A 26,908-nucleotide genomic window follows, 5' to 3' on the forward strand; every position below is an offset into this window, starting at 1 on the left:
CTTGGGTGTCGCCGCGGCGAGCATGGCTGCCCCTGGACTGCACTCCTGGGAATAGGACCACATTGTGGGTGCCTGCTGGTACCCAGCAGCAGGACCTGCCCCTGGCGGTGGAGGGGGCAGTGGGAGCCTCTGAGGAGGAGCAAACACGGAAACAGCATTTCCCCCAAACCCAATGGGCGGTGGGGCACCCAGTGGGGCCCAGCCAGGGTTGTTTGGCAATAAAATTTGTTTTCTTTTCCAAGCCCCATGGGCATGTGTGAACTTCCCTTGTGGCTCAGCTGGTAAAGAATCCACCTGCAAAGCAGGAGACCCTGGTTCAATTCCTGGGTCAGTAAGATCCCCTGGAGAAGGGATAGGCTACCCACTCCAGTATTCTTGAACTTACCTTGTGGCTCAGTTGGTAAAGAATCCACCTGCAATGTGGGAGATCTGGGTTTGATCCCTGGGTTGGGAAGATCCTCTGGAGAAGGGAAGGCTACCCACTCCAGTATTCTGGCCTGAAGAAAACTCCATGAACTGTACAGTCCGTGGGGTCGCTAAGAGTGGGACACAACTGAATGACTTTCACTTTCACACGTTATGGACGTGTGCCACACAGAGCCCTGGGCTGGATTCTCTCGATTACTCACGAGCAGCCTGCAGCCGCCCCTCGGAGCAGGGCTGTGGTGGGTCAAGGAAGAGCCTGGTCACCCAGTCTTGTTGGCTGGGTCCCCTCTCTGAAGGGACATTGATGTTACCTTGCTGTCCCACCCCCCTGCAGGCTCTGGGGGCTCTCCGGGGTCTGAAGTTAGAGCCCCCACACCTTGCCTCTCTCTGCCAATGATACCTGCCCCTGCGGGGTGGGAAATGAGGGCCAGCCTGACTCAGCCGTGGGGCTAGGAGTGAGGAAGGGCCCACAGTGTTTCAGCTCGGTTCCATCTTGAGACTGGTCACTAGCATGTCCCTTAGTCATGATAGGAGTGAGGCTGTGGGCCGCGGTCCCCACTCTCCACTCCACGAACATTTGGTCCTGGCCCCTGACCAGACAAGACTCAGAATGTGTGGTTTGGGCCTGGGGTTGAATCTCCACGTGACTTTTGCAAAGGCAGAACCTTTTATCTCCAAGTGGCTCAGGTGGGCCTGGCCAGGGTCTGTCATTCTGGAAAGCCCTGAGAACATATGCTTCCTCAGTCATGACTTCTTAGGCACGTGGTACCTACGCTCAGAAGGACCCCATGCTTGTTTTAATGGTCCAGCGTCGCCCTTGGAGCTTGTCCTGATTTTTGGAAAACGGACAAGCACAAGGCACTTTCATTTTGCAGTGGGCACTGACCATTATGGTCCCATTTTACTTTTTGTTGTCTGTGTCTTCCCTTTTAGTACCTTTTGAATTTTGAACTACGCAGATATAGAAAAAAAGACTTTAAAAGCCAAATACCACAAAGGATTAAAACGGAGAAAGACATTTATTATCTGCTGCGCACTTTTAGAATGGTCCCTATGCCCACTGAAGTGCACGAGCTGTGGCACACATTCCACACACCACACCACGCGTCCAGTCCATAGTGCCACTGCCCCCCAGGAGAGCCCGCATGACATGCAGAGTGCCTCCCCCACGCGGGACACAGAGACAGAGATATGCGCTGGGCTGCCTGTTCCTGTGGGGAGAAGGGGTTCCCCAAACTCTTACTGAACCCTCACCTCCCCTTTCCTCTACCTCTGGGCAAATCTTTAGTGTCAGGTGATGCTTGGAAGTCCTGAACTAACATTCAGGGAAGGGTACTTCTGTGTAGACAGGAGACTTCTGTGGTGGGCATGGATGTGGCCGCGGAAACCCTGGGGGGCGGTCGGTCATCTCGCCTACTTCCTTCAGGTTGGGCTATGTAAATGCTGCTCATCACCAGCAGAAAAAGAAGATTATGGTTGTAGCATCTGCAGGAACAGACTCCCCAGCTTTTCAGTATTTATCGCCGATGCTGATTTCTTGCCTGAATCACTGACGCTGCAGTTTTTGCCCATCTCTCAGTAGGCTTAAGAAATTGGGATGTTTCTGCCTCACAAATCTCGAAGGACTGAAAATGCCCGGAGCCAAAGAACGAGCTCTGAGCATCCAGCAGAGGAAAACTGCTGGCCCTTCCAGCGTCCATGGAGCCGCCCTTTCCTGCTCTGCTGGGAGGCGCACTGCTGCCCTCTGGTGGCCGGCTGGCAAGGAGTCTTCCGGGGGTCGGGGGGTCCACCTTGTCTCTGGAATAGCAGCTTTGAGTTCCCAGGTTAATGAGTGTCTTTTCACTGTCTCTGGAACAAAACAAGCTTGTCTTTGACCCTTGCTTCTGCTTGTCCTCAGAACACTCTTCGTCCAGTCCAGATGGCAGCCCTTTTCTCATTCTCCAGTCTTTGGGCCAATGCCGCTTCCCCAGGGAAGCCCTCCTGGGCTACTTTGTCTGAAACACCTGAAACAGCACCTAACCCCACACTCCATCCTCCTCTCTCCCATTACCTTGCTTGGTTCAAGCACTTACCTGCTAATTGAAAACATCTGGTTGAATTCTGGGTTTGCTGCCTCCCTCCCTCTCTAGAACGTCAGACGCAGGAGAGGTCTTTGTTACACGCATCCCTGGACCTTAAGGCATCATACATAGTAGATACACAAAAGGACTTGTTGAAAGAATGGCAAATGTGTCTCCACAGGGCGCCTGGGATTGAAGCCGAGCTTCTGGTCCTTAAGAGCCACAGGATGTGGGCAGGGCACGTGCCACCCTCGTGTGACAGACGAACCAGCTAGGGCCGTAGCCTGAGCACCATCAAGAAGACATGTGCGGTCCTGGGGGGGTCTTCCTGCGCTCCCTCTGTCCTGCGCTCCGGGGGTACAGACAGACGGTGTCCCAGGCCTGAACAGCTGCTGCCAGGGGTTGAGGGGGACCTCCTCCCCGGCCCTGGTTGCAGGTACCCTGGTCCACAGCTGTGCGGCCGCTCTAAGGGGATGGGGTGCGGTGGGCGCGCTGAGGAAGGCCGCTCCATTGCCTCCACACGCAGAGGCTTGCGTGCAGGGATGCGCCTTCCAGAGCAGGAGGTGTCCGGGGAGGGCGCAGGGCAGGAAAGCCGGGCCAGCGAGGGGGCCGTGACTCCTCCGGGACTCGGCTGGTACGTCCCGGTTCCGCCCTCACTGTCTGCACTCCGCCTGAGGCGGGGCTGGTCTGGAGCCTGGCAGCCGTCTGAGCGCGGGCGGCCAGCTCGGCGCACGCTCCGTCCTTGGGCGCGCAGAGCGGGGGTCCGGAGGGTCAGCAGCATCTGCTCTTGGGCTGGTCTTCCGGTGAGAGCTTGATGGAGTCTGTGAGGTAACTCTCTAAGATGCTTCGATACTGCGGAAGGAAAAGAGGCGTCAGCGTTCGCCTCCCGGCGGGCCGAGCTCCCCCTGCCCTCTATTTCTCAATGGCCGGTGGTGGTCGGGCTTTCTGTTCGCTCGCCTTGTGCAGCTGGGAAACTGAGGCCTGGGGAGGTCTTCCCTGCTCCCTCCTGCCTCAGCTCCTTCTCCAGCTCCTTCCCCGGAGCCCAGAGGAGCCGGGCGGCTGCACAAGCGGCCCAGGTCTCCTGACCTCCAACCGGGTCCCCTAACTCACCATTCTGCAGAGAGGACAACCCAGGGGACGTCTGACCTCAGGTGACAGAGTCCAGCCCGCTGCTCATGTCTGCAGAAGACATCCCTGAGGACATCCCCACACCCCAACCTTCTGTGTCCAGCTCCCAACCTCCCCTCGATCCTCTGTCCCTTCCACGTCCAGAGAGCCCTCCCAAAACAGGCTCAATGTTTCTACTGGGCCTTTTTGCTTCTCTGCCCACCCTCCCAAAGTCTCCTGTCCCAGCAAGGTCAGCCTGACAAGCCTCTGCCCACCCCGCTGGCCACCCCTCTGCCATGAGCCACCCTTCTTGGCGCAGGGGTGAGAAGGGGAGGCCGTCCTCCCGCAGGAGATGGGCCTCTTCTTAGAGGGACCCTGTCCCTTTCCCTGCTCATGCTCACGCTCCTCCCGCGGCGGGTGTTGTGTGTGTGATGGTGAGTGAGTGAGTGGCTAAGCCGGTGTGGACCTGAACTGGGAAGCAGCCCCCTCCACGCGGCTGTCTGTCTCAAGTGCCCCTCCGAGGGGACAATATCCAGAATGATGTCTGTGCCTTTACTTCCTCTGTGGGTCCCAGCTGGGGAATGTCAACCAAACCCTTAGTGCCCTTGATTCTGGATCCCAGGAGGCTGCTTCGCCCTCATGATGGTGGCCCCCAAGATGCACGAGAAGGTCCTCTGATGCCCCGCCGCTTGCTGCCACCCCCGGGCTGAGCAGTAGTTCAGCCTGATGGCCCAGAGCTCAGGGCACCAGGTCTGGGACCCAGCCCTTGTTCATGTGTCTGCTTCTTGCAGAGCCCCCATCTCTCAGCTGCTCCCTGGTAGGGTGTCCCGGTCAGCAAAGCATAGCTACCCTTAGCCTGAATGATGGGCCTGGAGTAGCCCTCAGCAAATTCTCTGGGGAAATTAGAATTTTCTTTGTCATATACGCATATGTGCATGCAAAAGTCCCTTCAACTGTGTCTGACTCTTTGCGACCCTATGGACTGTAGCCCTCTAGGCTCCTCTGTCCATGGGATTCTCTGGGCAAGAATACTGGAGTGGGTTGCCATGCCCTCCTCCAGGGAATCTTCCCCACTTGGGGATGGAACCCACGTCTCTTACATCTCATGCACTGGCAGGTGGGTTCTTTAGCACTAGCGCCACCTGGGAAGCCTTGTCATATATATATATACACATATATATCAAGTATCAGTTTCGGGGAGTGGGGGCCAGAGTCTCCCAATGAAAGCCTGTCCCTCCAGGGATGTCTCAACACCCCAGCCCTGCATCCCCCTCTGCTGGGGAGGATCCTAGCCCACTGCTTGTAGACCCAGCCCAGCACACCCCAGATTTCCCCAGCTCCTCACCCCGAGAAAGCAGATTCCTACCCAGAGGTGCCCAAGCAGAGAAAATGGCTCAAAAAGCTCCTTCTCCCAGCACCGCCAAGGCCTGGTGTGCGGGCCGGGGTCTGCACGGCTTGGGACACCGCCCAGCCCTGCAGCCAGTCCTTCTGTAGGGCCTGTGCGCGCCACTGCGCCGACTGTGGTTAAAAGCCTGACCCTTCTGAGCTTCACAGAGAGGGGCAAGGAGGAGCCGAGCGTTACTGTTTAGGCTGACCGAGCCACTGCTTCCAGAAAGACAGGCTTTTGAAAGGAGCTTCTTATTTTGGTGCTTTGTCAGTCCCCCTCTCACTGGGAAAAACAAAGACACCTTGGCTGGAATCAGAACGTTTCTTCTTGGACCTGTTGGACCAGGAGGCTGGGCCTGCTGCTTCACCACCCCAAGAGTGCCCCAGCCTCACATCCAGGCCGGTTGAGACCACGAGCAGAGCCTGGGCCTTGGCCTCAGTGCCAGACTTCGGGAGGAGAGTCTGAGCTGCCGGAGCAGCTGCGTGCCTTCCGAGCTGCCCTGCACTTTGCAGAACAAACAGGATGCTTCGGAAGATGTGAGAAGCCTGCTCATCCGCTACACAGGTAAAGACTGAGGTCTTTAGGCGGCCTCCCCAGCGTCACGTCAGCCCTGAGCTCTTTTTGTTCATGACATCGCTTCACTCGACAACAGCATCATCTCAATCCTCAGGTTTCCTACAGAGCTTCCAAGTCACCGGCAGGCCACAATTAGGCTCCCTGTGAAATTCGGACCGCAGTCCTCTTGGCAAGTTTGTGCATGCCGAGTAACATAACACCTAGAATCCTAACACACCATTTTGGTGAGGATGTGGCTGTGAGTCTGTCTCTCCAAGCCTGGTCACCTCATGACCCTGCCTTTATATCCTGAACCCCAAGGACCTTAAAAATTCCTGTAATTTCACTAAGCTTAGCTGTTAGTCAGCCTGCCTTCTCCTGGACATGGTAATTATGTCTTTCTCTAATTAACCCAAAAGGAACTGGGCCTCTGTGCTGTGGCCCATGCCAGGCCTGACCGGCCCAGCAGGGGTGATATTGCCAACTTGGTAAGAGCAAAATTCTGTCAGCCCAAATCCCCCAAAGCAGGCAGGTTTCCCTTTGATTATGAGGGCATTCTTTTTTAAAAATTAATTAATTAATTTTAATTGGAGGCTATTACTTTACAATATTGTGGTGGTTTTTGCCATACATTGACATGACTCAGCCATGGGTGTACATGTGTTCCCATCCTGAACCCCCCTCCCACCTCCCTGCCCATCCCATCCCTCAGGGTCATCCCAGTGCACCAGCCCTGAGCGCCCTTCTCATGCATCGAACCTGGACTGGCGATCTGTTTCACATGTGGTAATATACATGTTTCAATGCTGTTCTATGAGGGCTTTCTTAACCGTGAACAGCTAAACACCTGATCCTTCAAAGTGGCCAGATCGGGACACTAAAGTAACCACCTACCTTCTCTCCTTTCAGAATGTGAACTGAGCGCCTCTTCTGGTATTCTGCCTATGAATTGCTCCTTCCATGCAGAGCTCACTGCAGAGCTCAGACGTTCCAAGGAAGCCCAAATGCCGTGTGCCCCAGAGGACCACGTTGTTCCTCCTATTGTGAGGCTTCTGTTTTCCCTCCTCTCTTTTTTGTCTTGGTCGATAGCATCACTAATCAATCATTCCTCCGTTCGGCAAGCTAGGAACCTCGCCGTCCACCTCAGCAGCTCCTGATTCCTTCTCTCCTCCATTTGATCATCATCAACTGTCAACAGCACTCCCTCCAAAGTCTCCTAAATCCACCGCATCCTTGCCATTCCCATCCTCTCATGCCTGTACCTTCAGAACCACCCATCAAGCTCATCTTCCCTGTAGCATGGAACTGCCCTGTGCTTTCATTTAAAAATAGCTACCTTTTAGGGGCTTCTCTGGTGGTCCAGTGATTAAGAATGCAGGTTTGATCTAAGAGTCACATACCTCGGGGCAGCGAAACCCACATGATGTAACTACTGAGTCCAGGTGCCCCAAAGAAGACCCAGTGCAGCCAAAATAAATAAATAAAAACAGCTACCTTCTATTTAAAGCCTTCTCTGTACTACCATATTGTTTTATCTAGCCCTGGCAACAGCCCCATGAGGAAGATACTATTACTTGTACTGTAAAGGGAGGGAAGCGATGGCTTAGGGAGGCATATGACTTGTCAAGGACACAGTGAGTAGGAGGTAGAGGCAGGATCGAAATCCAGATCTGCTGACTTCAGAGCCCAGCTCTTCCCACCCCAGGCTGGGCTCCCTCCTTATTCTAGCAGCACCCCTCACATCCTCCTCTCCAAGGATTCTGGGCTGCTGTGAATGAGCACATGGGAAGGAGGGACAGGCCCTTGAAGGAAATGTCCTTGAAAGCTCCTCTTTGACCTTAAAACATAGTTTTGCAAACTCCAGCTTCACCTTAAAAACCCACATGTGTTTTTGCATTCTGTGTCCGTGTACGTATGTTTGTTTTAGTGCAAAATGTTTCTCCTCTAAATTTCTCAATAAAAGAGACATGGCAGGAGGACACACCCTTCTGGTTTTCAGGTCCCAGGTGGGCCCCTGTGTGGCCCAGGGGTCTGGCAGTGGGTCTAGCAACGAGGGGCCCATCGTATGCAGTCTGAGGTCTGGTCGGGGCTCACCAGGCCTCCATGATCTGCTGCTGTTGACCTTGAGAGCCTCGCTGCTCACCTTGGCCCAACGCCCCCAGTTCCCTCCAGCCACATTTCCCCCTTGTACAGGGAGCCCGTGGTGGTCCCTCACATGAGCCCCGTGCACTCACACCTGGGCCTCTGTCATGTCCTTCTCTCTGCCCTTCTGCAGCTGCTGCTCACACCCTCACTAGCCTAGCCATCACCTGCAGACTGTATGTCACTTTCAGCATCCAACCAACAGCCCTTCTCTGGGTAGGCGCCCCAACCGACCTTGCCACCAGCACCTCTCAGTTACTTTGATGCCTTGGCCGTGCCCCCACCCCCACCCCCACGGCACTTTCCTCACCTCCTGACCATCTATTCTGGATGCCTAATCCTCTACCTGACCACGGGCCATGAGGTCTACATCTCTAGCCCTAGCCTGACATCTCAAGAATATTTATGGGATGGAATTATTTCTATTTCATCGATGAGGAAACTGAGGCTCAGAGAAGTCACATGTCTTGCCCAGGAGTCCACCTGAAAGCATAAGGCCAGGATCCAACCGAGGTCAGTCTGACTGTGGATATCACACCTGTTACCTCTAGACTTCTTGTCGTAAATTTCCCCCATCACCATAAGGGAGTGACATGGGGCTGCCAATCCGTTCTTTTGACAAGTAAGGCCACTGGGAAATAACAAAAAAACAAGCTACCATCTACTAACCCCGCTGCATCACGACAGTGACACAGCAGGAAGGACATGGCTTCAGGAATGAAGGACATGCCTTCTCCAGAAAGGACAGATCTAACCACACACAGACAGTGGCTGGTGGAGCTGATGGAGCTTCCCCGTGAGTAAGCATTCGGTGATCACAGCACCATGTTTGTGGTGGATCAGTGATCACGCGTCACCCTACAAGGTCAAACAGCTTCCCGCACCTTCCAGGGAAAGGCCTGAGCAGGCACATCTGTATTACCGACTGGGTGGCAGAGCTGCACTGGACCAAGTGCTGAAGATAGTCAGCCCCTGCTTCCCACTAAGGGAGACGGTGAGGGCGGGTGGCCTGGAGGGGATGTATTAAGAATAGCCCACGAGGACAAACCCTAAGGTTAAGGCAATGGGGTATGAAGATGGCGAGCTTGACCACTCTCCGTGGGCAGCTTCTTGGGGTGGCTGCTGGCCCTCCCCATGATGGACAGTGCCAGGCAGACTGGTGACAGAGGGCTCCTCTGCAGAGGGCAGCCCTCCAATCGCCTGTCCTCATCTGCTCTTTTCCTTAAAGATTAAAAATCACTGCCGTGATGGCCTTCTCCCTGCTTCTAAGAAGCCCACCTTGGCTGGATGTGGCAGAATAGTGAAACGTGCTGAACCCCTCCCAGTGCCAGTCTCTCGTGGACCCTCTTCACAGTTTCCAGACTCCACACAGGATGGCATTGAAACCCTGCTAATGCTGCCGGGCAGCCTGCCCTGAGCTTCCTCTCCTCTCTCCTGCCTCCCTTCCGCAGTGCGGGCTCTGTGCCCTTCCTCTGGGCCCCCTCACCCATCCTTGTCCACTGTGCAAAGCCTGCGCTGCAGCCACTCCCGTGTGGACCTGTCTTCTTACAAGAGTGAGGGGCCCAGCGCAAATGGTGCACTCAAGACCTGTTTTCTGCAAAACCACACCAAGGGGTCTACATCTATCCATTGTCTTGATTGGAGGATGTCAGCAAATTCTCCAGGCTTGATCACTCCTCCTGGACCAATACTTAACACCACGGGGCTGCTCTCCCATCAGTGAGGACTGAACTAGCTCATCCCTTCTCAGACTCTTACTGAATTCGAATCTCCAGGGGTGAGGTACAGGACTGTATTTTATAGAAACTCCACAAATGATAATCAGTCAGATTGAGGGACCACCAATAATGAACCCCCCATAAAGCTAAGGAAGTTTTATGCCTCTGGAATTCTGTGGTTCCAGAATTAGAGTACTGTTGAGCTCTTTCAGCAACTAATTAACTAAGGTAATGAGCAGTCCTGTCCCAGACATCCCTCCCTGTGCCTACCATGTACTTTTCTAGATGCTTCTGAGCCCGCCCATCCTAGGGGTCAGCCCTGGTGTGTGCCACTCACCCTTGACAGAGCCCGACTGGCCAGCATCTCGAAGGCTTGTACCACGTTGATGTCATTCTTGGCACTGACTTCAAAATAGGGAATATCCTTCTCTTTACACCAGCCTTGGGCTACCTCTTGCGGAACCTGCACGAGGGGAAGAAATGACCCCCATTCCTGTATCGTCGTCACCATCATCCCTGCCGTCATCACGTCCCCACCACGGTCATCACCATCATCCAAGCCCCACCTTCCCCACCGCCACTCCCATATACTGAGAACCTTCCATGTGGCTGTAAGCTTACATGTGCTTTTTTTTTTTTTAACATAAGCCAATGAGGTGGCTATTGTTAGCTCCATTTCACACACGAGGAGACTGAGGACTGGTAAGTGTAGGGCTGAGCAGGATTTGAACACAGACTCGGAAGAATTAAAGCCTCTGCTCTACAGCATCTTCCTAAGGCCTACACTGGGAGCGGCTTCTTGCCACCAGCTCCTTCCTCAGTGCCTTCAAAGGCAGGTGGACGCAACAGACACCAGCCAGGACCTGAAAGGGAGGACCCCATTCTCCTGAGCTGGCTTAACAGGCCCGTGCTGCCGGGCAGAGACTTGGGTCCCTGCTAACCTTTCTTTCCCAGGGGAATGTCCTGGGAGCAGCTGGTAAGCTTCTACTCTGGGCCACATGCTGGATTAGACGTCTGACCATGCTAACTCACTTAATCCTCTAACAACCTTGTGAAATGGGTCTTTTTAGCTGCACTTTAATCAAGGCAAATTGGAAGTGGTCAAACAGGAGATGGCAAGAGTGAACGTCGACATTCTAGGAATCAGTGAACAAAAATGCTCTGGAATGGGTGAATTTAACTCAGATGACCATTATATCTACCACTGTGGGCAGGAATCCCTTAGAAGAAATGGAGTAGCCATCATGGTCAACAAAAAAGTCCGAAATGCAGTACTTGGATGCAATCTTAAAAACGACAGAATGATTTCTGTTCCTTTCCAAGGCAAACCATTCAATATTACAGGAATCCAAGTCTATGCCCCAACCAGTAACGCTGAAGAAGCCGAAGTTGAACAGTTCTATGAAGACCTACAAGACCTTTTAGAACTAACACCCAAAAAAGATGTCCTTTTCATCATAGGGGACTGGAATGCAAAAGTAGGAAGTCAAGAAACACCTGGAGTAACAGGCAAATTTGGCCTTGGAGCATGGAATGAAGCAGGGCAAAGGCTAATAGAGTTTTGCCAAGAGAACGCACTGGTCATAGCAAACACCCTCTTCCACCAACACAAGAGAAGACTCTACACATGGACATCACCAGATGGTCAACACCGAAATCAGATTGATTATATTCTTTGCAGCCAAAGATGGAGAAGCTGTATACAGTCAGCAAAAACAAGACCAGGAGCTGACTGTGGCTCAGATCATGAACTCCTTATTGCCAAATTCAGACTTAAATTGAAGAAAGTAGGGAAAACCATTAGACCATTCAGATATGACCTAAATCCCCTTATGATTATACAGTGGAAGTAAGAAATAGATTTAAGGGTCTAGATCTGATAGACAGAGTGCCTGATGAACTCTGGACGGAGGTTCGTGACATTGTACAGGAGACAGGAACCAAGACCATCCCCATGGAAAAGAAATGCAAAAAAGCAAAATGGCTGTCTGAGGAGGCCTTACAAATAGCTGTGAATATAAGAGAAGCAAAAAGCAAAGGAGGAAAGGAAAGATATAAGCATCTGAATGCAGAGTTCCAAAGAATAGCAAGGAGAGATCAGAAAGCCTTCCTCAGTGATCAATGCAAAGAAATAGAGGAAAACCACAGAATAGGAAAAACAAGAGATCTTTTCAAGAAAATTAGAGATATCAAGGGAACATTTCATGCAAAGATGGGCTCGATAAAGGACAGAAATGGTATGGACCTAACAGAAGCAGAAGATATTAAGAAGAGGTGGCAAGAATACACAGAAGAACTATACAAAAAAGATCTTCACGTGAAGATAATCACGATGGCGTGATCACTCACCTGGAACCAGACATCTTGGAATGTGAAGTCAAGTGGGCCTTAGAGATCATCACTATGAACAAAGCTAGTGGAGGTGATGGAATTCCAGTTGAGCTATTTCAAATCCTGAAAGATGATGCTGTGAAAGTGCTGCACTCAATATGCCAGCAAATTTGGAAAACTCAGCAATGGCCACAGGACTGGAAAAGGTCAGTCTTCACTCTAATCCCAAAGAAAGGCAATGCCAAAGAATGCTCAAACTACTGCACAATTGCACTCATCTCACACGCTAGTAAAGTCATGCTCAAAATTCTCCAAGCCAGGCTTCAGCAATATGTGAATCGTGAACTTCCAGATGTTCAAGCAGGTTTTAGAAAAGGCAGAGGCACCAGAGATCAAATTGCCAACATCCGCTGGATCATGGAGAAAGCAAGAGAGTTCCAGAAAACATCTATTTCTGCTTCATTGACTATGCCAAAGCCTTTGACTGTGTGGATCACAATAAACTGTGGAACATTCTGAAAGAGATGGGAATCCCAGACCACCTGACCTGCCTCTTGAGAAACCTGCATGCAGGTCAGGAAGCAACAGTCAGAACTGGACATGGAACAACAGACTGGTTCCAAATAGGAAAAGGAGTATGTCAAGGTTGTATATTGTCACCCTGCCTATTTAACTTCTATGCAGAGTACATCATGAGGAACGCTGGGCTGGAAGAAGCACAAGCTGGAATCAAGATTGCCAGGAGAAATATCAGTAACCTCAGATATGCAGATGACACCACCCTTATGGCAGAAAGTGAAGAGGAATTCAAAGGCCTTTTGATGAAAGTGAAAGAGGAGAGTGAAAAGGTTGGCTTGAAGCTCAACATTCAGAAAACAAAGATCATGGCATCTGGTCCCATCACTTCATGGGAAATAGATGGAAAAACAGTGGAAACAGTGTCAGACTTTATTTTTTTGGGCTCCAAAATCACTTCGGATGCTGATTGCAGCCATGAAATTAAAAGACGCTTGCTCCTTGGAAGGAAAGTTATGACCAGCCTAGATAGCATATTAAAAAGCAGAGACATTACTTTGCCAACCAAGGTCCGTCTAGTCAAGGCTATGGTTTTTCCGTGGTCATGTATGGATGTGAGAGTTGGACTATGAAGAAAGCTGATCGCCGAAGAATTGATGCTTTTGAACTGTGGTGCTGGAGAAGACTCTTGAGAGTCTCTTGGACTGCAAGGAGACCCAACCAGTCCATTCTAAAGGAGATCAATCCTGGGTGTTCATTGGAAGGACTGATGCTAAAGCTGAAACTGCAATACTTTGGCCACCTCATGCGACGAGTTGACTCACTGGAAAAGATTCTGATGCTGGGAAAGGTTGGGAGCAGGAGGAGAAGGGGACGACGGAGAATGAGATGGCTGGATGGCATCACCGACTCTGTGGACATGAGTTTGAGTGAACTCCGGGAGTTGGTGATGGACAGGGAGGCCTGGCGTGCTGTGGTTCATGGGGTTGCAAGAGTCGGACATGACTAAGCGACTGAACTGAACTGAACTGAACTTATAGGTAAGAGGGCTTCCCTGATAGTTCAGTTGGTAAAGAATCTGCCTGGAATGCAGGAGACCTGGGTTCAATCCCTGGGTTGGGAAGATCCCCTGGAGAAGGGAAAGGCCTTATTATCCAATATCCTTGCCTGGAGAATTCCATGGACTGTATAGTCCATGGGTTGCAAAGAGTTGGACACGCCTGAGTGACTTTCACTCACTTGTAGGTAAGACCCCTGAGGCTCAGAGTTTTAGCAGCTTGCCTCAGATCACACAGCTAAGAAAGGCAGAGGTCGGAGGCAGCCCCAGCCCCGTGCTCCCATGCCACCTGCACTGCCCTCTGCCCGGCCCTAGGAAGGAACTGTGCTTCTGTTATGTCTCTCCCACTGGACTCTAGCTTTCTTGAGCTCAGAAAGAAACAAAGAAAGTGAAAGCGAAGTAGCTCAGTCATGTCCAACCCTTTGCGACCCCATGGACTGTAGCCCGCCAGGCTCCTCTGTCCATGGGATCCTCCAGGCAAGAATACTGGAGTGGGTTGCCATTTCCTTCTCCAGGGGATCTTCCCAACCCAGGGATTGAACCCGGGTCTCCCACACTTCAGGCATATGCTTTACTGTCTGAGCCAAGAGCTCAGAGTCAGGACTTTTTAGCTCTTGGCCTGGTGCGATAAGCTACTCTACAGGCTGAATGAATACACCTCCACCCAAATGCAAATGCCAATCACAGTTTGAGGACGTTGGCTTGGAGAAGGCTCTAGCAACTCTGCGGGTTACTTCCAAAGACCATTGGTTCTGCTGAGTTTAGTCTAAGCAGTTATTTCGGGGAATAGGGAATGACCATATGTTGATATTTGCTGTGCCTGGTACTTTATAACCATTATTTCATTTTATTTAAGGGAGCCAAGGTTTTTCTCATAACAAAGAATGACTCAGCTCCTTTTCCTGAACGCAGGGCAGCCAGGGGGAGATCTGAGACTATCCTTTGTCTCCTGCAGGTTCTGGAAATTCTGTCTTCCTGGGGTTAAAGGAGTTCCATTGTTGCCTTCTCTTTGGTCCTTGCTGTTCTGGCCGCAGGTCCAGGCAGTGGGGTATGAGCGGCTTGCCCTCTGGGGCATCCGGTTGGCACCCCCACACCCACTTCCTTCCGCAGCCTCCCAGGAGCTGCTGGGCTGAAGCAGAGCAGGGAGCGGCCCTGGCGCTGGTCTCGGCCTCTGGTCTCTAAAGTCCTGCTGCCTCGCGGTGCGAGGGGCTCCCCAGCCGACCAGGACGCCCCCTCCCCTCGAGCATAAGCGCCCCTGACCAGGCAGACAACCAAGACACCTCACAGCTCGGGCAAAATCCTAAGCTATGTAGATGGAGCATCAAGGATGGCCAGGTTGCTGATTATCATTGTCCTCGCTAGTAACACACACATAATCGACCATGAGAAATTAACATGTTGGGGTACGTTGATGGCATCTCAGGAATGAAAAGGGCTTTGTATCTTTTAAAGTCCTTAAAAACACTCTAGGGCAAGGACTGGACTTACTTTTCTTGTTGTTCCCTGCTTCTTTATATCCTACCCACCCCCACCCCCCCAACCAGGTGACAAGCATCTTTCTGGGCACACTGTTGGTCCTTAGGAGTTGCAGTAAAAATGGAAGCTAATTGAAATGAACTCAAGCGCCTCTGCTTCTCCAGGAGGCAGGGAGCTTTTTCGTATCTCTTTTCGTATCTTTTTCCTTCTCTGCCATGGACAGTGAACAACCCTGTCCGCTGCCTAGCGTGACAGGCATTTATCTCATTTCTCCCTGCTCGTTCTCTGTCCAGTTTTTACGGAGTGGTTAAATACCTACTCCAGAATATCAGTTGAGATTGTGTTGAGAATTAATGTTCTTTTTATAATCCCCTCACCTCTTCCAGTCAACCTCAGAAAGTCGCCACGGGGAAAAAATGACCCACACGGCACTTTTCACTTTTCCTTTTCAATTCTAGTACCAGCTTCATGATTTTTAAAATCTTGTTGTCTTTTATTTATAAAATAACAGTTATATATAACTTAGGCTCTGACTGTAGACATAAACTCAGGTTGTGGTACATGGAGACACGGGAAGGGTGAAAACTTTGGAAGTGTTACTTCCATTGATTTTTGTTTTGGCTGACGTGTGTGCATGCTAAGTTGCTTCAGTCATGGCTGACTCTTTGCTACCCTATGGGCTGTAGCCCACCAGGCTCCTCTGTCCATGACAATATACTGTTAACAGGCTTCCCAGGTGGTGCTACTGGTAAAGAACCCAACTGCCAAAAACAGGAAACATCATAAGAGATGTGGGTCTGATCCCTGGGTCTGGAAGATCCTGAGGGGGGCATGGTAACCCACTCTGGTATTCTTGCCTGGAGAATCCCATGAACAGAGGAGCCTGGTGGGCTACAGTCCATAGGGTCACAAAGAGTAGAACATAACTGAGGTGACTTAGCATGCCCACATACTATTAACATTTTACTTTTCATCAGCAGCCAAATGTTTGACAAAACTTGTCCATTTTGCTGACGTTTATCTATGGTGCTTCTCCATCTTATATGCATCTAAAATGATGAATTAGTGTGTCTTGCGATAGGTCAGATACATCTTAAACCAATAAAAAATAACAATATCTTCAGAAAACATAATCCCAATGTTATGGATCAGCAGTAAATCAGAAACTGTCTATGTGAGAGCAAAGAATTTACATCCTAGTGAATAAATTCCTCATAGCATAGATGTTTAGCAGAGCTGTTTTTTTTTTTAACAATTTTTTTTTTCACTTTCACCTCTGTAAAACAGGTAGAGACTTTAAGAAATAAACCTAAGTCAGGAATTCCTTTACAATTATCCTGGTGAGATATTCATTGATAGATTGTGGTAAAATATACTTATAAAATATAAATATATATAATAGATAAATATAAAATATAAATTTTATATAAGTATAATATACTTTATACAGTTATATATTTAATGTAATTATTTATATATTTTATATAAATATAAAACGGATCATTTTGACTGTACTGAAGCATCCAGCTCAGTAGCGTCAGTACACTCACATCGTCGTGCAACCGTCATCAATGCTCATTCCCCCAGCTCAGTCAGTAAAGAATCTGCCTGCGGTGCAGGAGACCCAGGTTCAATCCCTGGGTGGGGAAGATCCCCTGGAGAAAGGAATGGCAACTCACTCCAGTATTCTCGCCTGGAGAATCCCATGGACAGAGGAGCTTGGCAGGGTACAGTCCATGGGTCACACTCCATGGGGTTGCGAAGAGTTGGACATTTCATCATGCCGTATCTAGCATATACGTTTTAAATATTCATTTTCTTTTTGTTAAATAGGAAGAACTTCCCTATATTTCCAACCCACACATTGGAGATATGAAATTAAGGTGGGTAACAATCTCTTTCATGTATTAAGATTGCCATGCGCTTTATAGGCATCATTGCCTCTGAGCCTCAAATAACCTCATGAAATCTGTGTCCATTTCATAAAGAAGCTGGAACTGGCCAAAGACACACATGAATTTGAGCTCAGAGAAGGTGGTCCTTCGGGGTCCTTATCCACTCAGCCCTGTGTGAGTGAGGACTATCTGCAGCCTGCTCTCCAAGCCCAGGCTTCGCCTCTCAGGGTTAGCGGCATCCTCTGCTGGGTCTGTGCCCTTGGAGGGTGGCCGCCTCCCAGCCTCACCTCTGGCTCCCCATCCCGGGTCTCTGGATCAAAGTCCCTCTGCGCGCCCCACTCCCAGCTCCTCCTCTGCACTTCCCTGTGAGCACTTCCTCACCTCTCTTCCTCCAGCTTGCCCCCCTCCAAATCCTGTCGCCTTCTCCAGTTGGGAGGCTCTTTCCACACCCTGTTCAGCACAGATCCCAGAGACGGAGTTGGGCTTGCCTGAGGCTTCACTGCTTCTTTCAAACCTTTATTCTTCCTCTCTCTGCAGAACAAAGCTCATGCCCCCGGAGGCTCTTTCCACACCCTGTTCAGCACAGATCCCAGAGACGGAGTTGGGCTTGCCTGAGGCTTCACTGCTTCTTTCAAACCTTTATTCTTCCTCTCTCTGCAGAACAAAGCTCATGCCCCCGCGGCTGGAATTGGATGCCTCTACCCCTCTGAGTCATCACTTACGCCTCCCATCAGGTACCCTCATTCCTTAGACACTTGTGATCTGGTGAAGCTTCCTTTCCGCGCAGCCCCGAGCCTCGCACTTCCTTCCCCTCCCACCGTCTCCACATCCTCCCCATTCCGCCTGCCCCTCCAGGCCCAGCCCAGGGCCTCCGTGAACCTTTACACTAGTCTCCTTTCCCTTTCCTCCTTTTGCCCTGCTCTTCAACCTCTGACAGCCCCCTGGTTCTTCAGCCTCTCCTGGTCTCTCCTCTTCCCTCCATGGGGCTCGGTGCCCTCACGGCTCTGTTCTTCAGCTGCTCTTGTCTGGGAAAACCTTCCATCAGGTCCCTGGCCTTCACCCCATGACTGCTGTTGAAGAAGACCACAATCCGGACTCCGCTCAGCTGGTCTCCTGGTCTCCTCCCTCAGCGGAGCCCTTGCTGTCCACCATCAGTTCCAGACTTCGTCCTTGGCCAACTCCTTCACCTGTTTCTCTCCAGACTACCTGGGACAGCCTCACCATGAGTCTTAAGACTCCTTCTTACCTCCCTTCCTCCTCCCTCAACAGAAGATGGTGCCTCTTATTTCACTGAGGGAAAGTCAGACTCTCAGTTTTGAACACTCCTGACCTCCCACCCCACGACCTACAGAAGCAAGACACTAAAATAGAAGTTGTGGCAGAGATACTACCATCGGATAGATCCTGGACATCAGGTTGGTTGGGAGACAGCCCACCCATGGGACTGTGCACATTCCCGAAGGTTGATGAACAAGAATCTGCTGAATGACTCCAAGGCCTCTGGCATGGATGGAAAAAGAGTAAAAAGGAGGGTTTAGAAAGGATATTTTTTTTCAGAGAACTGTGTTGGAGGAACACCCCCACAAGAGGGAGATCGTGTAAAGTTCAACTCTGACCAAAAGAGGGCTTCAAGGAGGCCACCTGACAGTTGGTGGCTACAGTGGACTGGTATCTAACTGCACCTGTGGGATTTAAGGTGAAAGGCATTGGGGCAGAGAGAGGACGGTGCCCTGAGAATGAATGACCCCAGGCTCGTCAGGGCAGCCAGCACGCACCGGTGCGCCCTGTGAAGGAGAGGTGGGCACCCCAGAGAGCTCGCCAGCCTGGAGTTGTTATAAACCCCGTCAGGAGAGCATCTGCAGAAGCTGTAGGACGGAGGATGGCTCTTAAACTCCTAAATTAGGAAATGAAGAGAGAGGGGAAGAATATGCAAGACCTTAGTCATTTAAATGCTCCAGTGGGGGCTTCTTAGGACCCAAAGGAGTCACCCACCAAGAAACAGCTTGAAATATCCACTGGAGTGCACAAACTATCTCAAGACAGTACCAGAAAATCAAATAAAGATTTTCCTGCCCTTCTGACCACTTCTCCCTCTTTCTGCTTCACTCCTAACAGAGCCTGCAACCAGAATTATCCTGAGAAGGGGGGGGGGACATGTGGACACGTGAAGTTGGCAGTGGGATATGCCTCCTAGACCACCGTGTTCTCACCTGCTGCTGGCCCCAGTGTGAAAACTCGAGACTACTTGGCTGTGAACTTAGGACTTTGACCCTTATTTGAGATTGAGTATTTGTAATTAGAGAACTGACACTAAATATGAAGCCTGAAGTAACTGAGAACTGATGACTTCTATATTTCTATTTCCAACACAGACTTCTCCTTTGAAGTTTCATTCTTATGTGTTCTAAAGCCTACTGATCATCCTCAATCAGTTGTTCTACAAGCTCCTCAAACTCAGCATGTCAAATCCAAACTCACCTTTCTCTCTAAACAGGAGGCTCTTCCTCATGGAGGCGATGGCTTAGCTGGGAGCACCTTCATCCTTCCAAATGATGCCTCAGTTCTCCTCCCACTTTTTACTTGAACCCCTTTGAAAATGTGGTTCAAATATAATGACTCAGTTCCCCATTTATTTTCTCTATTTGAAACACTGAGACAACTCGTTCAAACACTGTTGGTGGTGTCTTTTGGGTTTTGTTTGGCACAAGAGCATCTTTTATAAATTACTTTTACTCTTTTCTTATTAGTAGGCAATGATGAACAGAGCTTGACTCAGTGCCACTGCAATAAGTAAATACCTACATAAACGTGGTTACTGCCATCATGGAGCAAGCAGATCATTTGTTAAGTGGTTGGCCAGATGATGTAGAATATGCTTAAGCTAATAAAAATACATATTACTACGTTCTCAGAATATTTGAAAATTCAAGGATTTATAACTACAGACTCCGTATCTGACCTTGGGTAGAAAAAAAAAGAGACTATTCTATTCTATTCTACCAAAAAAAAAAGAAATATTATTCTACAGGTTAATTCAAATCCCACCTGCCTTCTTCTTAGGCCTTCATTCTTTCATTCCCTGTCTCTAGACAGAATTGCCTTCGGTTCTCAGCTCATATCATGATGCTGTTTCTTACCTTTGCTCATGCTGTTTCTTCAGCCTGGAACCCACTTCCTCTAGGAAGCCCTTTCTACACCCTGGGTTTGAGTGGATAGATGCCCTTTCACTGTGGTCCCCAAGGTCTTCTCTGAGATTGCTCATGATTTACCATATTGCATCATAATTATCTTTAAAATGCATCCATTACTAGACTGTGAAATTCTTAAGGTAAGGACTATGCCTGCTTCAGCTCTGTATGTGTGGGACTTAGCCCAGTGCCTGGCATGGCCCTCACATGTTTGGTGAATGGATGAGTGAGCTGATGGTACCTGCCGTTCTGCCAGATCGATCTTGTTCCCCAGCACCACCATGGGGTAGGACTGCTCCATTGGAATGGTTTTGGCCAGAACATCACCCCGCCAGGTTTCCAGGGCTTCGAAGGACTCCAGGTCAGTGACATCAAAAGCCAGGACACAGCCATCAGAGCCTTTGTAGAATGTAGACACCATGGAGCGGAATCGCTCCTGGCCGCCTGTGTCCCAGATCTGGAAGGGGAAGAGCAGTGGCCCCGTGGGGCTGTGATGAGTGGCTGAAGGGATGTTCAACCAGGCCACCTCATGTCAAAGCTTCCTTTCTGGGTAGGGGGCAGATAGCCCTGGTAAAGGTGCATGTGGTCCTTTCATACATGGACATGACTCTCTGTCATTCATGTACACTACAGAATCTCTGCACTAATATTTAGCTTCCCTGATGGCTCAGATGGTAAAGAATCTACCTGTAATGCAGGAGCCCCAGGTTTGATCCCTGAGTCTGGAATATCCCCTGGAGAAGGGAATGGCTACCCACTCCAGTATTCTGGCCTGGAGAATCCAATGGACAGAGGAGCCTGACGGGTTACAGTCCATGGGGTTGAAAAGAGTGAGACACGACTGAGCAACTAACACTTTTACAAGGACTTTCACATCTGAGCCCTCATTTTCTCCCGGGTCAGATGTGAGAGTCCTCCTGAATGCTGCTGCTGCTCAATCCTGCTGATGTAGTGTGACAGCAGCCATAAGATCACGAGGAAACAAATAGGCAGGACTGTATCCCATTAAAACTTTAGTTTCAAAAGCAGATGGAGGACCAGATTTGGTCCATGAGTTGAAGTTTGCTGATCTATGCCCTAGACTATTCTATTTCTGGGTGCACATTGCTGTGCGAGTGCCTGTCCGGGAACTGTGGGGTGACTTTCGGGCATGCATGTTGAAGAGGGGATGGCAGGGCTGCTCACCTGTAGCTTCAAGGTTGTGTCATCCAGTACGATAATCTTGGAGAGGATGCTGGCCCCCAGTGTGGTCTGATAGTCTTCGTAAAATGTCTTGTGTACATATCGGTGGAGGAGGGAGGTCTTTCCGACACTGAGAGAGAAAACCAGGACACGTGAACACACCCCCATACCACTCTCAGCATCTTGCCCCACTCAGCACTGTTTCTATGAGACTTTGAATTTCTAACATTTGCAGTTTGGGTAGCAAGGGACTAGGGAATGGACTCTAGAAATAGGGACCAAAGTGAGCAGAGAAGTTTGCAGAGAGCTGAGTGCCTCCCTTTCCTGTATGTGGCGAGACGCAGGAAGGCAGACATGCTAAGTGGCTTGCCTAGTTCACACACCCAGTTACTGTGGCCAGAAACCAGGTAGTCCGGCTCCCGGCCTCTTTCTCCCACCTCGGCTCCCTTCCTTGGGGTGGAACGCCCTCCCTGGTGCCACTCGGAATCAGAAAGGGACCCGTGGAAGCGGGCAGCACATCCTGCATGTCTCACTGTCCGTGGGAGAGGCTGCTTCCCAGCCCCCAGACCCTGAGCTGAACTTGGCTTACCCCAGGGCTCCGATGATGATGAGCTTGAGGTCCACCTTCTTCCGAGGATTCATGGAGGGGCTTCTGAATCTGCAGGGAAACAGAAGTCGTCCCCAAGCTGGCCAGAGGCCCCGGTGGCCTTTGTCACTGGGGCTGGCCTCTCCCCTCCCCTGCCATGTGCAGACCACTACCAGGGGCTTGGGTGTGCTTGTTCTGCGAAGGAGGCAGATGACTGAGCAACCTGACACACCCCTGCCCTCACTTCTCCTGGGGGTCTCCCTGGGGCTGGAAGGATGGTGGCCCCCCGGGACAGGCTCTCCTCTCACCTTTGCCCTCACCTCTTACCCTCCTTGCTCTTGGAGGCAGCAGCCTGGAGCACCAAGGCTGGACTGGACTGAACAGAGGCCTTGCAGACAGACAAGCCCGGAGCCGGGATGGAGGGCAGTGCGGGAAAAGGAGTGGGGGCGGGACAAGGAGCCCGTTGTTCAGGCCGCAGAGAGGCCTCTAGTGGAACGGTGCCCTCCCCCAGCCTGAGGTGCTGCCGCCTGGGCAGAATCAAAAGGCTCTTCTCTCATGCAGCTGCTGGGGGTGTAATTGGTACATGTTTCTGGAAAGCTGCTTGGCAGCAAGTATGGAGAGCCTTAAAAAAGTCCCTGCCCTCCACTTCTAGGAATTTGTTCTAAAAAAATTGTCTGAAATGAGGGCAAAGGCTCTTGTTCAAGAATGTTCTTCCCCAGTGTCATTTATAAACATCCAACAATCAAGAAATGGTTTAAAAAATTATGGCACAGAGGGAACTCTTAAGCAGTCATTACAATGGAGTTTGTGAGCGTGTCATAATAATGTGGGGAAATGCTTATGCCATGGGATCTAAATGGAAAACAAAAGACACTGAACTGTGGAAACCATACCCCCCACCCCCAGTACTGAAATGAAGTCCTGTGCTGTGCTCAGTTCTCAGTCGTGTCCAATTCTTTGGAACCCCATGCACTGTAGCCCACCAGGCTCCTCTGTCCATGGGATTCTCCAGGCAAGAATACTGGAGGGGACTGCTATGCCATCCTTCAGGGGATCTTCCTAACCCAGGGATCGAACCCAGGTCTCCTGCATTGCAGGCAGATTCTTTACCATCTGAGCCACCAGGGAAGCCCAAGAATACTAGTGGGTAGCTTATCCCTTCTCCAAGGGATCTTCCCAACCCAGGAATCAAACCAGGGTCTCCTGCATTGCAGGCGGATTCTTTACCAGCTGAGCTACCAGGGAAGCCTGAAATGAATTCCTACCTGCATGGAAAAAGTTCTAGAAGGAAATATGTAAAAAATGTAAGTGATTCATTCTAGGTGGTAGAAAACTACATGATTTTAATTTTGTCCCCTATCCGCATGTTTATATAAATGCATGCATGTGAAACTACTTCAGTTGGGTCCAGCTCTTTGTGCCTCTATGGACGGTAGCCCGCCAGCCTCCTCTGTCCACGGGCTTCTCCAGGCAAGAAAACTGGAGTGGGTTGCCATGTTCTCCTTGAGGAGATCTTCCTGACCCAGGGATGAAACCTGCATCTCTTACATGTCCTGCCTTGACAGATGGGTTCTTGACTACTAGCGCCACCTGGGAAGCCTCATGTTCATACATATATACCTACAAATTATATATTTATGCATATATAATTATTATTTTTAAGATGATAAAGCAAAACTGTTTCAGGGAATTGTGCTTAATTAGCTCTTTCATTCTACCCCTATGTACACACAGTTCAGTTCAGTTCATTCACTCAGTCGTGTCCAACCCTTTGCGACCCCATGAATCACAGCACACCAGGCCTCCCTGTCCATCACCAACTCCCGGAGTTCACTCAAACTCATGTCCATCGAGTCAGTGATGCCATCCAGCCATCTCATTCTCTGTCGTCCCCTTCTCCTCCCGCCCCCAGTCCTTCCCAGCATCAGTCTTTTCCAGTGAGTCAACTCTTTGCATGAGGTGGCCAAAGTATTGGAGTTTCAGCTTTAGCATCAGTCCTTCCAATGAACACCCAGGATTGATCTCCTTTAGAATGGACTGGTTGGATCTCCTTGCAGTCCAAGGGACTCTCAAGAGTCTTCTCCAGCACCACAGTTCAAAAGCATCAATTCTTCGGTGATCAGCTTTCTTCATATATACTATTCCCAACTCCTGGGGCTTCTAATCTTGGATGCACTAGATGTATGTGAGTTAACCTTGATCTGACTTTGCCTGGTTGAGGTATCAAAAGTTGGCCAACTTGAGCTTCCCTGGTACTAGGAAAAGCTCTCCATTGGACGTCCTGAGGTTTTGGTTCTAGTTTTCACTTTGCTGCTGGGGCCGGTTACTTCCTGTCTTTGAGTCTTGGCTTTCTGATTACAGAAAGAGCCATCTGGGACCCAGTGACCAAAGGCCCCTTCTAGTTGAAAAATGCTTTATCTATTGGAGTTGTAAGTCGCTGGGCCACGAGAGACTTGCCCTGGACACTGGGAGGAGCAAAAGACAAAGCAAATGGGAGCCCACTGCGGGGAGTCTTCAGGGGAGACAGGACTTGGTGAGCGATTACAGCAGGGAGAAAGTGGAAACTGTCCTGACCGAAGTCTGGAGAAAGTGCTCTGAGGGGTTGTTTATGTGAGTTTGTGGTAGCCGGCAATCCACCTGGCCCTGCAGAGATGACACATGAGGTTGGGGGAATATTTCAGAGGAGAGAATGCAATAATCAAGCTCTGGGGTTAGGTGAGTGGAGGCCGTGGATGGTTTGCCTCAGGAAGGGTGAGAATGTGGAGAGAGAAAAGCATACGCAGGATGCAAGGTTAAGAAGGGTCACGACCATCAGGCCAAGAATCTATTTACTCATTTGTCATACGTTTCCCACACTTCAGACAGGCAGAGGAAGGGAAGTCAATGTATTAAGCAGGGCTGCTATGTTGTAATGGGGTCACTGCCCACCAGGAAACCAGCTGCAGGATAAGTGACTCAGAAGCTCCTGAGGGCACATGTCTCTAAGCATCAGTCACCACTCAGGGAGCAAGGGTGGGCTTCTACTTAAAGGCTTTGGTATAACCTGCTAACTTAGCCTCAAAAGCCAGCACAGAGCCCTGGGGAGTCAGAAAACAGTGGGGCGGGGGTGTGGGAAGGGAACCAGCACTGGCTGAGCATCCACAGGGCTTGCTCCGTAGAACTTAGAGAATCCTGAGCTACGAGATGAGTACAAGGGGGGCTCAGGGAAGGCAAGTCACTCATAACTCATCTAAGGCCTCACACGCAGTGTATGGATGAGCTCATTTGTGAGCCGGAGGCCAGAGAGGCTGCTCTGTGCGTGTTGCCCCCTGACCTCCTGAGTTAGAATCTGTAGAATCTGTGTGCGTTGCATCTAGGCTATTCGACTAGATCTGGTAAACCCCAGCCAAATCTTGGTAGAGCTGCAGGGGACTGAGAGAAAAGCACCCAAATCAGTAAGAGGCACAGCAGAAGCAGAGGGAATGGGCTGCCAGACAGGAGCTCTGGTGTGCAGACTGACCACAGGGGGCCGTGAGCGTCCTGAGCAGAGGAGGGGGACATGTCAACGCACAGAGCCATCACACTCACTCTAGGCTGAGGCTTACTTGCCTGGTGTTATGTGGAGCACTGTGTGAATATGCAAATCATATGCATATAATCGTGAGGTTCAGTTCAGTTCAGTTCAGTCGCTCAGTCGTGTCCGACTCTTTGCGACCCTATGAATCATAGCACGCCAGGCCTCCCTGTCCATCACCAACTCCCGGAGTTCACTCAAACTCATGTCCATCGAGTCGGTGATGCCATCCAGCCATCTCATTCTCTGTCGTCCCCTTCTCCTTCCACCCCCAATCCCTCCCAGCATCAGAGTCTTTTCCAGTGAGTCAACTCGTCGCATGAGGTGGCCAAAGTATTGGAGTTTCAGCTTCAGCATCAGTCCTTCCAATAACACCCAGGATTGATCTCCTCTAGAATGGACTGGTTGGGTCTCCTTGCAGTCCAAGGGACTCTCAAGAGTCTTCTCCAGCACCACAGTTCAAAAGCATCAATTCTTCGGCGATCAGCTTTCTTCACAGTCCAACTCTCACATCCATACATGACCACGGGAAAAACCATAGCCTTGACTAGATGGACCTTGGTTGGCAAAGTAATGTCTCTGCTTTTTAATATGCTATCTAGGCTGGTCATAACTTTCCTTCTAAGGAGTAAGTGTCTTAATTTCATGGCTGCAATCAGCATCTGCAGTGATTTTGGAGCCCAAAAAAATAAAGTCTGACACTGTTTCCACTGTTTCCCCATCTATTTGCCATGAAGTGATGGGACCAGATGCCATGATCTTTGTTTTCTGAATATTGAGCTTCAAGCCAACCTTTTCACTCTCCTCTTTCACTTTCATCAAGATGCCCTTTAGTTCCTCTTCACTTTCTGCCTTAAGGGTGGTGTCATCTGCATATCTGAGGTTATTGATATTTCTCCCAGCAATCTTGATTCCAGCTTGTGCTTCTTCCGGTGACACATAATACATGATTGTAAAGCATTTATGGCACAAATTAACGGCTCAAGAAATGTTAGCTATCTGATGGCTATTATTTGTACCCAAAAATAGCCTGGGGGATTGATGCTACTATCATCTGTTCTCCACTGAAGAAGCAGGTGTTTAGAGGAGCCAGGTATGTAGTTTACCTCTAGAAGCAGTCTGTGAGTGGCAGAGCCTACGTTAATAGTTGCTGGGATTTAAATCCAGGCCTAGCTTCAGAGAACACACTCTTAACTGCTAAGCCCTACCTACTGCCTTCTGTGAATCTGCAATGAGGATCACACACCCTCTTGGTGCCCCTGTCAGAGTCTTGGGGGCTGGATGGTTTGGGATTGACAAGGTGCAACAGAGCTGGGGTTGAGGGCAAGGGAGGTAGAAAGCGTATGTATATAACAGAAGATCAGTATCCACTCTGTGTAAAGCACTCTACAGACGACAATCAAAGACAACACAGAACATAAAAGTGAGCAAAGAATAAGTAACCAGCAGAAATCTTATAAATGATAAATAGTAAGTTTTGAGCGGTACTCAAACTTACCGCTTTTTGAGGATATGCAAAGTTAAAAAATACTACTTTTTTCACCCACAAAAAATTAAGAAGATTGATGATAGGGACTTCCCTGGTGGTCCAGTGGTGAAACATCTGCCTTGCCATGCAGGGGATGTGGGTTCAACTCCTGGTCAGGGAACTGAGATCCCACAAACCATGGAACAACCTGTATGCCGCAACTACTGAACCTGCACCCCAGAACTGGAGAGTCCGTGAGCT

At 50.2% G+C, this 26,908-nt stretch overlaps 1 protein-coding gene across 3 annotated transcripts in view; it reads right to left on the bottom strand.

Annotated features, from left to right (window-relative positions):
- Window positions 1-1,414: 1,414 nt before the first annotated feature.
- RAB7B (RAB7B, member RAS oncogene family) overlaps window positions 1,415-26,908 on the bottom strand; it is a 30,474-nt gene continuing 4,980 nt past the window's right edge. For 2 of the 3 annotated variants that reach the window (XM_055420008.2, XM_055420009.2), the window contains 5 exons: window positions 21,630-21,698; window positions 21,044-21,170; window positions 20,100-20,315; window positions 9,733-9,858; window positions 1,415-3,338 (listed from right to left, as the gene is read on the bottom strand). In XM_055420008.2, the coding sequence (XP_055275983.1) occupies window positions 3,258-3,338; window positions 9,733-9,858; window positions 20,100-20,315; window positions 21,044-21,170; window positions 21,630-21,682 (603 nt within the window). In that variant the 5' untranslated portion in view covers window positions 21,683-21,698 and the 3' untranslated portion in view covers window positions 1,415-3,257. Of the gene's footprint in view, window positions 3,339-9,732; window positions 9,859-20,099; window positions 20,316-21,043; window positions 21,171-21,629; window positions 21,699-21,946; window positions 25,425-26,908 lie in introns of those variants that run through there. The other variant, XM_088845144.1, reaches the window with a different exon arrangement.

The sequence above is a fragment of the Moschus berezovskii genome, chromosome 17 (assembly GCF_049115385.1).
Source record: "Moschus berezovskii isolate FMDL1 chromosome 17, NW_MosBer_1.0, whole genome shotgun sequence".
Lineage (NCBI taxonomy): Eukaryota > Metazoa > Chordata > Mammalia > Artiodactyla > Moschidae > Moschus > Moschus berezovskii.